Source organism: Pseudomyrmex gracilis, unplaced genomic scaffold (genome assembly GCF_002006095.1).
Source record: "Pseudomyrmex gracilis isolate BER0280 unplaced genomic scaffold, ASM200609v1 scaffold_24, whole genome shotgun sequence".
In the NCBI taxonomy this organism is placed as follows: Eukaryota; Metazoa; Arthropoda; class Insecta; order Hymenoptera; family Formicidae; genus Pseudomyrmex; species Pseudomyrmex gracilis.
In genome coordinates, this window is record NW_018020608.1 from 489,620 (window position 1) to 502,470 (window position 12,851).

General features: G+C 39.7%; 2 protein-coding genes across 6 annotated transcripts; one reads left to right on the top strand and one right to left on the bottom strand.

Annotated features, from left to right (window-relative positions):
* The first annotated feature begins 88 nt into the window (after positions 1 to 88).
* Positions 89 to 8,177, top strand: LOC109852030 (dentin sialophosphoprotein-like). Of its 2 annotated transcripts, none has more exons than XM_020422801.1 (4): positions 89 to 445; positions 2,277 to 2,525; positions 2,616 to 2,765; positions 2,987 to 8,177. In XM_020422801.1, exons 1-4 carry the CDS (start codon positions 305 to 307, stop codon positions 6,083 to 6,085), a joined length of 3,639 nt encoding a protein of 1,212 aa, XP_020278390.1. In that variant the 5' UTR covers positions 89 to 304; the 3' UTR covers positions 6,086 to 8,177. The 2 variants fall into 2 exon arrangements, with proteins under 2 accessions (XP_020278390.1, XP_020278391.1); XM_020422802.1 differs by lacking the exon at positions 89 to 445 and adding an exon at positions 546 to 979.
* A 639-nt stretch (positions 8,178 to 8,816) lies between these two features.
* Positions 8,817 to 12,810, bottom strand: LOC109852147. Of its 4 annotated transcripts, none has more exons than XR_002249971.1 (4): positions 11,597 to 12,810; positions 11,283 to 11,506; positions 10,516 to 11,119; positions 8,817 to 10,372 (listed from the first exon to the last, which is right to left on the bottom strand). XR_002249971.1 is itself a non-coding variant. In XM_020423028.1 (3 exons), the coding sequence occupies exons 1-3, from the start codon at positions 11,842 to 11,844 to the stop codon at positions 10,923 to 10,925; spliced, it is 669 nt and encodes a 222-aa protein (XP_020278617.1). In that variant the 5' UTR covers positions 11,845 to 12,810; the 3' UTR covers positions 8,817 to 10,922. The 4 variants fall into 4 exon arrangements, 1 of the variants encoding a protein (XP_020278617.1); XR_002249972.1 differs by having other exon boundaries at positions 8,817 to 9,862; positions 10,198 to 11,119; XR_002249970.1 differs by having other exon boundaries at positions 8,817 to 9,253; positions 9,347 to 11,119.
* Positions 12,811 to 12,851: the final 41 nt, after the last annotated feature.

Sequence of the window (12,851 nt, forward strand, 5' to 3'; positions counted from 1 at the left end):
TTTAACTACTTTGCACAAATATACAATCGATCCCCTGGATATCGCGAATATCGATCTGTGTCCGCTCGCGGCGGTTTATCGATATATCGCGTCGATAACATTCAGCCCGCCATGTTGCCCGTAAGATTACCGCCAATTCGTCCGGCTGTCTCAGGTGTGTGCATACATGTACGCGAGCGTTTCTCTTTCTTAATTCATCCTCGGGTTTTTTTTTGTACACAAAATCTTTGCAAGAGATACATAAAATCCGTACACGGAGAGTGCCAGTGAAATCACCCCGCGAATTCAACAACCCGTCACCCAGATGATCAGACCGGACAGCGCTGTCGTGATGCCTGGCAATTATTGTTTTGTGTGCGCCAGCGACAAGAGCATCTTTCTGGACGTCACGCCGGAAAACAGAGACACATTTGACGAGCAACTCGTTACTTGCTTGTCAGCGAGGGTAAGTCTCGCGAGATTGTGGATCTCTCCCGACCCGTATATCGCGGACGGAAAGTCGAATATCGCCTTCGACTACTCCGCGGAAGAACGGTTTAGGGTTAGGTTAGGTTAGAATCGAACGAGTGTGTTGTTTGCAAACTTCGGTTGACAAGCGATAAATTTTCAAAGATCCTTCGGTCTCGCGGAACGTGCGAATTCGAACAACACAAGAAACAATTGTGACGTGATCGTCTCGCGCGCTCGTATTTTTGACATTTTTGTCAAAACGCAGTACGCGCAGTTACGCGTCTTACGTGTGTGTGTGTGCATTATGTATGTAATTGCGCAAATTCTCGAGTGTGCGTATCCTCTGTGACGTGCGATCATTGAGGGTACAAACCTACTCGACGCGAGGTTCCTACCCAAGTACTCTCTCTCTCTCTCGATAATTTGGATAATTCTATATCGTCGGATGGTTCGGTTGCGACAACGTGACGAGGATTCATTAGGATTCGGCTTTTCGTTCGAGCTTCGGAACCATAGCGCGTACCGAAAGGTGATAAACAAGCTCGTCGATGCCTCGGTCGACACAAAGCCAGAAGCTCGCGCGCGCGCGCGCGTGTGTGTGTGTGCGTGTGTGTTGCGCCCGCGATCTGTCTCTCTGTGTATCGCGGTCGCTCGTGCGCCTGCGCCAGCTGCGTTCGGGATTGCAAATCGAAGACCGTCGGAGATGTTAAAGCCGATCAAATCGATCGGAATGAATTTGATGAATTTTTGTATTAACAAAAAAAAAACAAAAAAAAACACCCGACGCCTCCGCGATTTGCAACACCGAACGCGGCGATTATTTTTCGAGAAAAAAAGCGAGACGTCGATTGTCGCGCGTTGAAGTCACATCGCGTTTCCGCCGTTTCTCTCATTAAAAAGCTCCGCGGTCGCAACACAACGCGCGCACAACACGGTTGCGAGTGAAGTAGATTGAACCGCTGATTCGGCAAGCTGCTTGAATCTGATTGGTGACTCCGCGACCTCTCGTCGCGACCGAGGCCCGCAGCAACCCGCGTTGTAACAGAAGCTTAACATAAGCGTTTGGGGGAGCTTCTGAAATGCGCCGTAAATGATACCGCTCCGTAAAAATATCAACAAAAACAGGTTATTTTAAACATCTTAAGTGTGAAAATTGCAAAATTGCGTTCGCACAAAATCATGCATTCGGTGTTGGTTCACGGTGTTGGTTCTCGATCGGGCGGAATGTTTTTTTCCCGCAGGCAAAAGGCGAATTGACGTGTGCGATCCGTGCGTTTCCTCTCTCCTCGCGCACGCACGCACACACACACATACACACACACGAAACTCGGGTTCGACGCGATATTTTTACGCATCGGAATATAGATACGCGCTTAAATTGTATTTTGCATTTGTTTTATGCGACATTAGTGCGTGCTCGAAGATTTAATTACATTAGTGTAAACAACGTGATTAAAATCTTATCAATCACACTCCAATGTTTACATTAGTTACAGCATAACACAATGCAGACGAGTTTAATTTTGAATTAGTTTGTAATATTTACACTACGTGTAAACATAGTTTGTCACGTTATATGTTTATATTGTCTGTTGTTGAGGAAACAACATCCTTCCCGTCCCGTTGGTATCAACACTTGTTGTGTCACCTTCTCCAGAGATAAATTTGTGATCACACATTTGTTTCAGAAGAAACAATCTCACACACATTTAACAAGCGAAACAATTTTGATTCCATAAATTGATTCAAGTTTTTTCTTGTAACTCGTTGTGTTTTTTTTTATAAATTGAGACTTAAGCTCTTTGCGTTGTTTCTTATTTTTATAGATTGACGAAAGCACCGAGTTATCCAACAAGATCTGCTACAAGTGTGTGTACGAATTGGAACAGTGTACGACATTTGTGCAAAAGTACAGAAAATCACACGAGATCTCGCAGTCCCAAAATGAGGTCAAAAAACCAAAGTGCTGTTTGTGCTTGGAAGTTATAGAAAATAATTTTATCTTCGACGTCACCAGGGAGTATCATCCGGTATTCACTGCCGTACAAAAGATTCGAAACATTTTCAATGTTGATGTAAGTTCGAATCTATTTGTTCCAATTGTTATACAAACAAGCAATACCGTGACTTTACAACATTCAGTATTGGATTTTTTTTTTTCACAGTTCAGCAAAAGGATCAAGGATAAATTAGTTTGTCTGTCATGTCGGTATAACTTGGACGTTTTGTACGATTTGAAGCGAGTGCATCACGAAACGGTTACCAATTTGAAGAGTCTAATTAATGGAGCAATTGATTATTCGCATTTTCCAAAGGTAATAGTGTTGATTGATTTTAATGTGTCAAGATTTTGTGTGCTTCTCACACACAGTGACGTGCGCTCATAGATTTGTATAATTAATATATCATTTAATTAAAGACAACACATTGTTTGTCTTTCAGTGTTAAATCATTCGACTAATTGTAAATATATCAGACGCACTCTTGTTTTTCTCTTGAAGTAGTTAAATTTAATTTTTTTTTTTTTTTTTTGCAGGTCCATACAGATATTGTAAATCGCAAAACAACCGTAACCACATTCCCAGATGTTTCATTTTGCGCTTCAGTGATTTCTGATAGTGAAACTAGCGACGAAATGGCGCCCGGTAAGTCGCGCGACAACAAAAGCCGCAATACGCGAAACAAGGCACAAAACAGACCGAAAGTGCGAAAATGCCAACAGTGCTTGAACGTTGTCCCAATCGGCAGCGACATGTACAGATTTTATCGCACGGGATTAACGGTTTGTAAAAAATGTTGGGTCACAATGGATCCGAGTAAAGACAGAGGTAGGCGACAACGATCATTGAAGTCGAAACAAAGATCATCGGGAACAAAACTCTGCGCGGTCTTTTTGACGGACGTGCTGAACGAAGAATCGAACAAGAAGAGTCAGGAATTCGAAGTGCGAAGAGACAAGGACGGTAACAGATTGTACATTATATCGGACGAGAGTTCGCTGGACGAAGATAGATCCTCACCGGAGAGTAGTCGTCCGAGCGTGTCGTCCAAGTCGCTCGTGTCGGAGAACACTGTTGTTAACGGAAGTGCGAAACAAAAGAACAAACGAAAACTCGACAAGAGCGACGTCGAGAAGACTCAATCGTATAAATTGAGAAAATCGAGTCAGAGCACAGAGAGCACGAACGAATTGAAATCGATAGTGTCGTCCGACGTAGAATCAAAACAATCGATTTCGTCACGTCGAAAACGTAAAACTACGATCACTAGCAATCAAAGCTCCGATTCTGACACTCCTTTGATTGATACGCTAAAAAAGACACGTAAAGACAATTCTGATGTAAACAACGACACTTCCAGTGTGACGACGAAATCTTCACAAGCGAAACGAGGAAGACCACCGAAAAAACAAATAGATAAACCGGTAGATAAACCCGCAAGCGCACCGATAAGTAGACCATTGGGCAGACCCAGAAAAAGACTAAGATCCATTCTCGAAGGGGTAACGTCGAATCTATGCATGGAGTTTGATAACGATGAGAGTGATGACAAGAAAGGAACAAAAGACACACAGCGCGAAACCACATCAACTGCGGATGAGAGCAAGAAAAATAAACAACGGATCGTTAAAAGAGTAAGATCGTCTTCTAACTCTAGTGTCGATGTACCGTTGGAAGTGAAATCTCCAAAATCGGAAGTGTCAGAAAGTAATAAGGAAGTGTCAGAAAGTAATAAGGAAGTGTCAGAAAGTAATAAGGAAGTGTCAGAAAGTAAGGAAGTGTATCCTTGTGACAGGTGCGATAAAGAATTTGACAACAAGTTGTCGAGTCTGGAGCACAAATTGTCGCATCTCAATCAGCCTATATTGAAACTGATAAAGACGACTGTTTCGAGCACCACGGAGGAAACAAACGTTGATTCGCAGGAGGATAAATCTTCCGAGAAAGCGGCGAGCGCTGGTGAGAAAACGGTCGAAGATCCGGCTGAGGAGATTGCTATCAACATCGACGATGATACCGATGAAGAAATCTTCAATGCTTCGCGCAGAGATTGCGCGAGCGAAAAGGAACAGAAGAAAGAAGACGAGAAGAACGCGAAAGATAAAATTGAATCGACAGATGACGCGACGGAGAGCGACGATCGCGCGGAGGAAAAACGTCCGCAAATTCAAAGTATTGAAAAAGTATGTTTGATTCAGACTAACGAAAAGTTTTTGACGAAGAAATCTAAAGAACCGGACAGAAAATTGAACGCCGTATTGGACGAAACGGCGTTGTTATTTGAAAAAGAAGACGAGGATATAAGTAACAAGGACACGTCGAAAGAATCGGATACCAAAGACGCATCGAAGAATCAAGATACGTCGGTTGAGATAGATACAACGGTTGAAAAAGACGCGTCAAAAGATGGGGAAGAGGTGAGAAAAGATGTACAGAAAGATAGCGAATCATCCACGGAAGAAAGTCAGAAACACGTGGATGTTGACGCAGCCAAATGCGCAAAAGAAGATGAAAATACGGAGACAGAGAATGATACAGAAATATCCTTGGCGAATAAAGAGGAGTCTGTTAGCGAACGTAATAAAGACGAAGATGATACTTGCGAGAAAAAAACGTGCGATAAAGAAAAAAAGATGGAATCGCCAGATTTGTCCGTTCCTAACGTAACTAGGACTGGCGAGGATCAATGCGTGGACAATGAAAGCAGCAAGGAAAAGGTGGAAGAAAAAACGAGCGATAAAGAAACGGCTAAATCGTCAGATTTACCCGATCCTGATGTATCCAAGATTACTAACGAGGATCAAGTAGACGATGAAAGCGGCAAGAAGGACGCGGAAAAAATTAACGAAGATACAGAAAATACGGATCTTCTTGCTGAAGATGGCAAAATTGTTAGAAACGATAAAGATACTGAAAATGGCCGAATAGAAGAGATAAACGACGATTTGTGCGATTTAACGGACGAGTGTTTGGGAAAGCAACTTACGGAAAAGCCGGAGAAGCAGATCGATACAATCGATATCACCGATGAGACGGAATTGTTGAACGACGGAGATCTGAATGACATTGATATAGACATAAGCGAGATTGAATCGGTCGCGAAGCAGCAGAACAAGACGGACGAACCAATTCTGGAGATGGAAGCGATTACAAACAATGACAAGAGTAATAATGTGGAAGACATAACAATTGACCTGAATCCTTCAGATTACGGGCCGTCGTTTGACAAGAAAGATGACAGCGACAGATACGACGACATCATTCAAATAGATTTGACGCACAATACGAGCGACACGATCAAATCTTCAGATGACACGGAAGATATTATTACGATACAAAGAGAAGAGAAAAGCAGATTGGAAGAGGAGGTCGAGAGCCTTGAGGAGTTGGTGCGGGATAATTTGGCGAGTAAATGTGACGGGCAGGAAACGTCGAACGTTACCGAGATATTACATGAGATATTTGACAGAGTGCTCGAGGAAAGTCAAAGGCGAAAAGACTGTATGAAAAACGGCAATAACGATGACGACGAGACCCTGGAAAACATATCGCGCGAGATAAACAGTAGTGCCGATATGCCGTCTTTGGACCCGATCTTGGAGTTAGACGATGATAACGACATCATCTTAGGTTAATTGTACCTGTAGCACATTAAGACACACACGTATAATAATTTTGTTCTGTTTCTACTTACATTCGTTGTGCAGTATGTTCATAGCTCTAAAAAACAAATGTTTGAGACAAAATATATCCAAGGAAAGAATCTAAGTTAGTTAAAAAAACTATAAAAAAAAATTAAAAAAAATAAAATAAAAAATTAAAAAAAAATAGAATAAAAAGGACTGGATACAAGTGTATTGTATGTCTTTATGATCAAAATGTTTTCTTTTTAGTTTGCTATATTTTTCTCAAGAAGACACTTGAATTTTTCACTGCTTACATTTCTTTTTTACATTTCGTTTGTGACGTGATGACGTCACCCCATATGTGTTTAAGGGAAATTTTTTGAAATGCTAATAAAAACGCAGAATTCTCATAACTCCGGCACATAAATTTTGAATGCTTGTACGTTTGAAGTAAAGATAAGACCAAGAAAAGCTACCTGTGCAATGAAATTGTAAGCATAAAAGTTAAAAAACAAAAAAAACAAAAAAAAGCAAAACCAATTTTGTAAATTAAACGATAGATATTAATTGCGAGACACGTGTAGCGTGTCAAGTTCGAGCGCAAAGCACGCAAAACAAAAATCTACACTAAAAAGAATTTTATTTACAGGTATCCCTCGACAGGTATCCGATTTGTGTTTATGACTATTTTACGAATTTTCGGACTTACGACTTACCAGTGTGAACGATATTAATTTTATATTCTTAAGGAACAGCGATTTTGTTTTGTTATTTTGTTATTGACCCTTTCGCTGAACTATAGTCGCGAAGCTGTACCGTCGCACGGACAGTTTTCTGTCGCGATGTATAAAAAACGGATATCAAAACGTGTAAAAACTAATTTTCGCGTTGCAACAACGTTGTACATGCGATTTCCAGTGCGAGATAGAGAAGAGAGCCACTCTGGTGTGGTTGTTTGTTCTAAAAATCGTCGCTCTGCGGGAAGCCACTGTATAGTGGCGCTTAAAACGATTGAATGAAAATCTCTCGTTTTTGTATCAATAAAATCAATAATTCGTACGACTAATGTTTTATTCACACAAAATATCATCAATATGCTAATTTGTGCGGATTTAATTGACACGTATACATAGTTTTGCGTCAATTCGCGCGCTTGAATAAGATTGTCTCTGAACATAACTTCGTCGTATATGAGTCGAGAGATGCCTGTATATTATATATATATATATATATAAATAATTATATACATATATATATCACATAGCATATATAATGTATATTAGGATATGTAGTCTATACGAGAGATGCGCGCGTGTAGGTGTGTGTGTGCGTGTGTGTGTGCGTGTGTGTGTGTGTGTGTGTGTACGTATATTTACATATATACATACATATGTCTATACATATATACAAATGTTTTTTTTCCCCCGTGAAGACACTTTTGATGCCTAGACTCACTTTTCCCGATATCCGACTATCCGCGATCCGAATGGGGGGTTTCGAAATATTCGAGTAATGGAAAATTTTTGGAAATTCGCGCACAAAATTTGAAACTTCTTCCTTTTTCGAGACATAGAATTCCAAGATTTCTAGAATTTTTTTCTCGATTTTCTTTTTTCAAACGAACAAAATTCGCGTGGATCCGCGAGACGCGACCGACGCTCTATTACTCGCGTGTTGCGAATAAACGGAAAATTTTTCAAGCACAAATTTTCAATTGCTTACAATTAAAAAAAAAAAAAGAATTCGCGATTTGCTTCGCTCCGTCCGGATACTCGGATAACGTCACGGCTCGAACCAACTTGAAAGCTTTCCGTCACGCGTACTTGATTTTATTACGTATGCAGCAAGTGATAAGAAATTCACGAGATATTTGTATTTATATCGTTGCGCGGTGTTTTTGCGAACGCAACACACACCATGCCATAAACACACAACATGTGTATAAACGAGTTTCCATACTCAAAAAGTTTTTAATAACGATGTCTGACTTTGCGAAAATAGACGGTTTCGATTGAAAACAAAACAGTTAAATGAGTTTTAACATGTAAAATATGACTCAAATATTTTAAAATATAAGAAATAAAACAAATGTTGTAACTTTCGCAACTTTCCAAATAAGCACACCTGTTTTGTTTTTGTTTTTGTTTTTTTTTTTTTGGTTTTTTTGTTTTTTAATCTTCAAAATAAATTAGCGCGTTACGTCGCCAAAATAAAAAATACTCGGTAACGTAAAAAGATTACACGATTACAATATAGGAAAACCATTTTTTTTTCACAGAATAAGTATCTGTAAATTTCCATCGATTTTCGTCCTTGAATATACGCACAGACATTACGCTATTGAACAAAAAACCTTTTCATCTGATGCATAAGATGCATTAATACTTTTTTACTAAAGGACTGTGGCGCAAAAACATGTTTTATAAAAAACGCTTGAATAAATCAATCGGTAAAGTGTGGTTAAAAACTTAATTAACGATTTATATGAATATCACACAAGTATAAAAACAATATTACATATTTCTATATAAGTATACAAGTAACTCTAATTTTTCTTACATGTCAAATTTATCTTTGAATCTTTCAAAGCGCAACATCGAGGTGTCTTAAATGTCTCTTTGAATCTCGATTCGAATTCAGACTTATGAAATATAACAGCGCTTTTTTTTTTTTTTTTTTTTTTTACTCCCAGTAAAGAAATTGTTTCAAAAAAATGTGCAGAAATATGTTGAAAACAAATTTTATTCTTAATGTGGCGCTACGAAGCCAAAATCGGTTTATAAAAAACTACCAGAAAAAAAAAATTAAAAAAATTTACAGAAATTAATTTTCACGGACGTTGTTTTATCATGTAAATATTTTTTTATTGTAAATTTTATTGCGAAAGTATTTTGTTGCGTACTTGTTCAATAGTTTTTTATATCGCGCAATATACGCGAGACGCTTCTTGATGCTTTGCGCCAGTTTCGTTATTAACACATACGCCGTCCCATTAGTTCAAAGATCAAGACCGACAATCATTTTTGACGTTGCTCTTCTTCACCGCTATGTGACTTGTTCTCCGTCCAAAAAGCGCTTCTCTCGTTTTTCCACTCGCAAAGTAACGATATTGCCGGTGAGTCGGTTGTCGCGCATTGGAATATTATTGCTCGATGTAACGAGCAATAATTTCTTGCCCTTATAATAAAAAAAAAAAAAAACATACGTTAAAGTACACGAGTTTGCATGTTCTTCGAGTTAGTTTCGTGTCTTGACGCGTGTTTCGTTTACCCTTCGAAACTCCAGTCATAAATCGCGCCCTATCGACGTCGACATTCGAACCGAGTTCGCTGTACAGATTGAAGGACGTTTCCAAGTGAGAAGTCGCTTCGTCCGGTCTTCTCTGCAAAATCGAATATTATTTTAAAATTAATGTACGCACAAAATATATGTACGCACACACGCTCTCTTGCGAAAATCATTTCCGCAGATAATTCCCCGCGATACGAAACAATTTGTGTTTGTTACTCACACACGGGGGGATAGTTTAGTGCGCACTTTTTTTCGGAATCGATTCCGACTGTCGTCGGTTTTTTTCTTTCGAAAGCCAAAAAAAAAAAAAAAAAATCCAGAAATAAGCGGCACGTAACAGATACTCGAAAGATCGAAGTCGACACACACCTCGCTCAGAAAATACTCGCCAGCGATGTAGTGCGCCTGCGCCAGTTTTCCCGCGAGTCCGAACTCGGCCGCGTTTTCCATGAACAGACGGAGATGATTGTTCGTGTTCGTCTCGTCTTTCAGTTCCTGTAAATGGGCGAAACCGTCTAAAAGAATCGTTTTTGCAATTGGTCGTTTGCAAAACGAGCGAATCGGCGAGAGAAAAATTTGAAATTTGTAATTTTAGAGCGTCCGCTCTCGCACATATTCGTAATATTACGTTCTGCGACGAACGCGAATCAAAATAACGAGGCGAGAAATTCACGTCGTTAAGACTGATGGAAAGTTCCGTCGAGTTCCGACACAGAACATCAATCGCAGGACGCGGAGGGGAGCGGGGTAAAAAAAAAAAAAAATTATATACTCTCTTCGATATTTTTACATTATATATTTTTTTTCAACTACTGTTGTAGATTCGTAACTTGTACACGAGCGCCATCCCTTTGTGCGCGTTGCAGATTCCTTCCGGGTCCGGGATCCTCTTGGCCATCGCCAGAAGTCGGGAGAAATTTCGGAAGGCGACTTTGACGTTGCGTGCGCGCAGTTGAATCTTGCCCAGCTCGTACAATGCGTTCGCGACGTATTCGTGGTCCCCGGCTGCGAAGGTTCACGCGTAAACGTGAAACTGGTGAACGGTAAATCTTATCGCAGACTGGGCCACACGCCAAACAACCAATAAAAAAAAAAAAAAATAGAACCGAGTGAACGATTCGCGAACCTAAACACGAAGAATAGCTCACAATCTTTCGCTCGTGCGAGAGCCTCGTTGCACGTTTGCTCGATGACATCCGGCTGATCGAGTTGGCGCGCGCGCATCAGCAGCGCTTTGTACAGAAGCACGTTGCATTCCCGATAAACGGTTTTCTCTTTGCGACCGGTGATCTTCGACGCGTTCCACGATCTTTCCCGGCTGGCTTCACGCGCGACTTCCAAATATTCCATTGACTTTGCCACATCTTGCGCTAAAATTACGCGATTAAAAATAAATGATAATGATGATTGTTGAATTGCAAATAAATATGATGATTAATATTGACCAAAATTACTTTGCAATTTAACATGCGGCGCGGATTCAGTCAAGCAAATGCTTACGAAATCGTGCGTCAGAATGAGTAATGTATGCAAAAATTTTTGCAAGAATTGTTCGCTAACTTTTTTCAAACAGGAAGCGGCCGTACAAATAATTCACCAAGGTGATTGTTTGTTTTTTGTCATCCTTTATCAATTCCGCTTGCGTCAGGGCGCAACGAAGAAGCTGTTCCGCCACGTACCACCACTCCCACGTCATCGACTGAAAGTGTTGCGCCATCTTGACAAGTTCTGTCGTCGCGGAAATTGAATTTCCTTCGCATACGTTTGTAAAATTTATTTTTACAATTTTTTATTATTTTATCGCGGTGTCGCGTTTATAGGTGCGCTTTGAACTGGCAACGCTTGAACTTGTCGCGATCCGATTAAAAAATGTATGTTTTGCTGAATTCTCTCAAATCTCAATTCAATATCTAACCGATTTTCTCGAAGTTTTCAGAAGCGATTAAGCCTTCCTTGAGACGCGTCACCGCAGCTTTGTTGTTCCTCAAACGCGGCTTTCTCCACGTTGGTGTATCAGGACCCGCTTCTTCGCGAGATTTCTCGTCCAGTTCGAACAGCGTTCTGAGAAAGTTGGCGGACTTCTCGCACCCGTTTTCCTCAAGCTCGTCAATGACGGCTTCGTGAAACGGCAGATAAAATCTGATTGAAATAGACGAGATTTACCAGTGAAAAAAACAAAAATTTATATTTTGACGAAATAATTATTACATAGTTTCGAAATCACAAGACCTTTTCACTTGCGAAGGCGTTAGTATCGGAAGTAACGTCTTCAACTCGTCTTTAACCTTTTCCGCTTCGTTCCATCGAGCTCCGGCGAGCGATTTCACAGTTGTGTATCGTGACCGATCTCGTCGTTCGCTTTCTCCGGTCTTGAGACCGAACTCCGACAGTTCTTTGTCGGAAGTTCTTTTTCGAATTAACTTCGTCTTCGAGTCAAATTGTTTTCGCATGTTTGTCACAAATTTTTGCAAAAACATCGAGATTACAGAATTATTCGCGCGACAAGACAAAAGAAGGTAAAAAACAACAAGAAATTTCTCGTGCGGAATCACATTGCATAATTTATTGAGATATAAATAATATTAAAATAGAAGAATAAAATAAAATTAATAAATGACCACCTAACACAAACCAATAACAGATCAATAACAGACCAATGATATATACTTATACAAAACATCGATACAGCACATATTACTTCGTGCAACAACAACGATCGGTGTGCGCCGTGGCGCGCGCACGAAATACGTCTCTCGAATTTTTTTTCATTTTCAGTCGAAAAATCATATTTTCACGTCACGGAAATATCACGCTGAAATTTTCGTTTCAAGACTGCGCAATAGTAACAATAATATAATACATTTATTAATAATCGCTCACGTTTTTCTTTTAGCAAAGTCTAATCGATCAACAATTTCTTACATTTCTTTTGCTTTTTTATGAGAGGATGCCGGAAGCCGTTTGAGACGATCGAATAGCGCGATTACAGTTCCGAGATGTTCTTTGTAATTATATATACATTTTAAAAAAATGTAAGAAATTGTTGATCGATTAGACTTTGCTAAAAGAAAGACGTGAGCGATTATATAAATCAAGTAATATCAAGTTTTTTAACTGGATGTTTCCCAGACAGCACGCGTCTTTCTAAAAGATGATCTAAAAACGCAATTTTTTTGTAATCTTTTGACCTTTCTATGCTGTCTAGATTGCTTACAAAGCATCTCGAAACGTTTGTTATTAAAAATTGAATTGTTTGCGTAATGTCAAGCAACAATGCACTTTCCTTTTTTTATATCAAGAAGAAGTGCCAGCAAGTGCTTTTGTTTCTAACTTCACATCATCAGAAGTCGATCCAAGAGTTTACTTGAGCGTTTTTCTTTTCTCTTACAAAAAAAAAAACTCGTGCATGTAATAAAAAAAAAAAAAAAAAAAAAAATCCAAAAATCCATCAATTGAATTGTTTGCGTAATGTCAAGCAACAATG

Bases quoted from the DNA above. Each gene is read 5' to 3' on its own strand.
- LOC109852030 (XM_020422801.1), top strand. From the start codon at position 305: ATGATCAGACCGGACAGCGCTGTCGTGATGCCTGGCAATTATTGTTTT. The intron at 2,526-2,615 runs GTAAGTTCGAAT...TTTTTTTCACAG, and splicing joins GAAACATTTTCAATGTTGAT to TTCAGCAAAAGGATCAAGGA. The intron at 2,766-2,986 runs GTAATAGTGTTG...TTTTTTTTGCAG, and splicing joins ATTATTCGCATTTTCCAAAG to GTCCATACAGATATTGTAAA.
- LOC109852147 (XM_020423028.1), bottom strand. From the start codon at position 11,844: ATGTTTTTGCAAAAATTTGTGACAAACATGCGAAAACAATTTGACTCG. The intron at 11,507-11,596 runs GTCTTGTGATTT...TATTTCAATCAG, and splicing joins ACGCCTTCGCAAGTGAAAAG to ATTTTATCTGCCGTTTCACG. The intron at 11,120-11,282 runs GTTAGATATTGA...ACGTATGCGAAG, and splicing joins TGAAAACTTCGAGAAAATCG to GAAATTCAATTTCCGCGACG.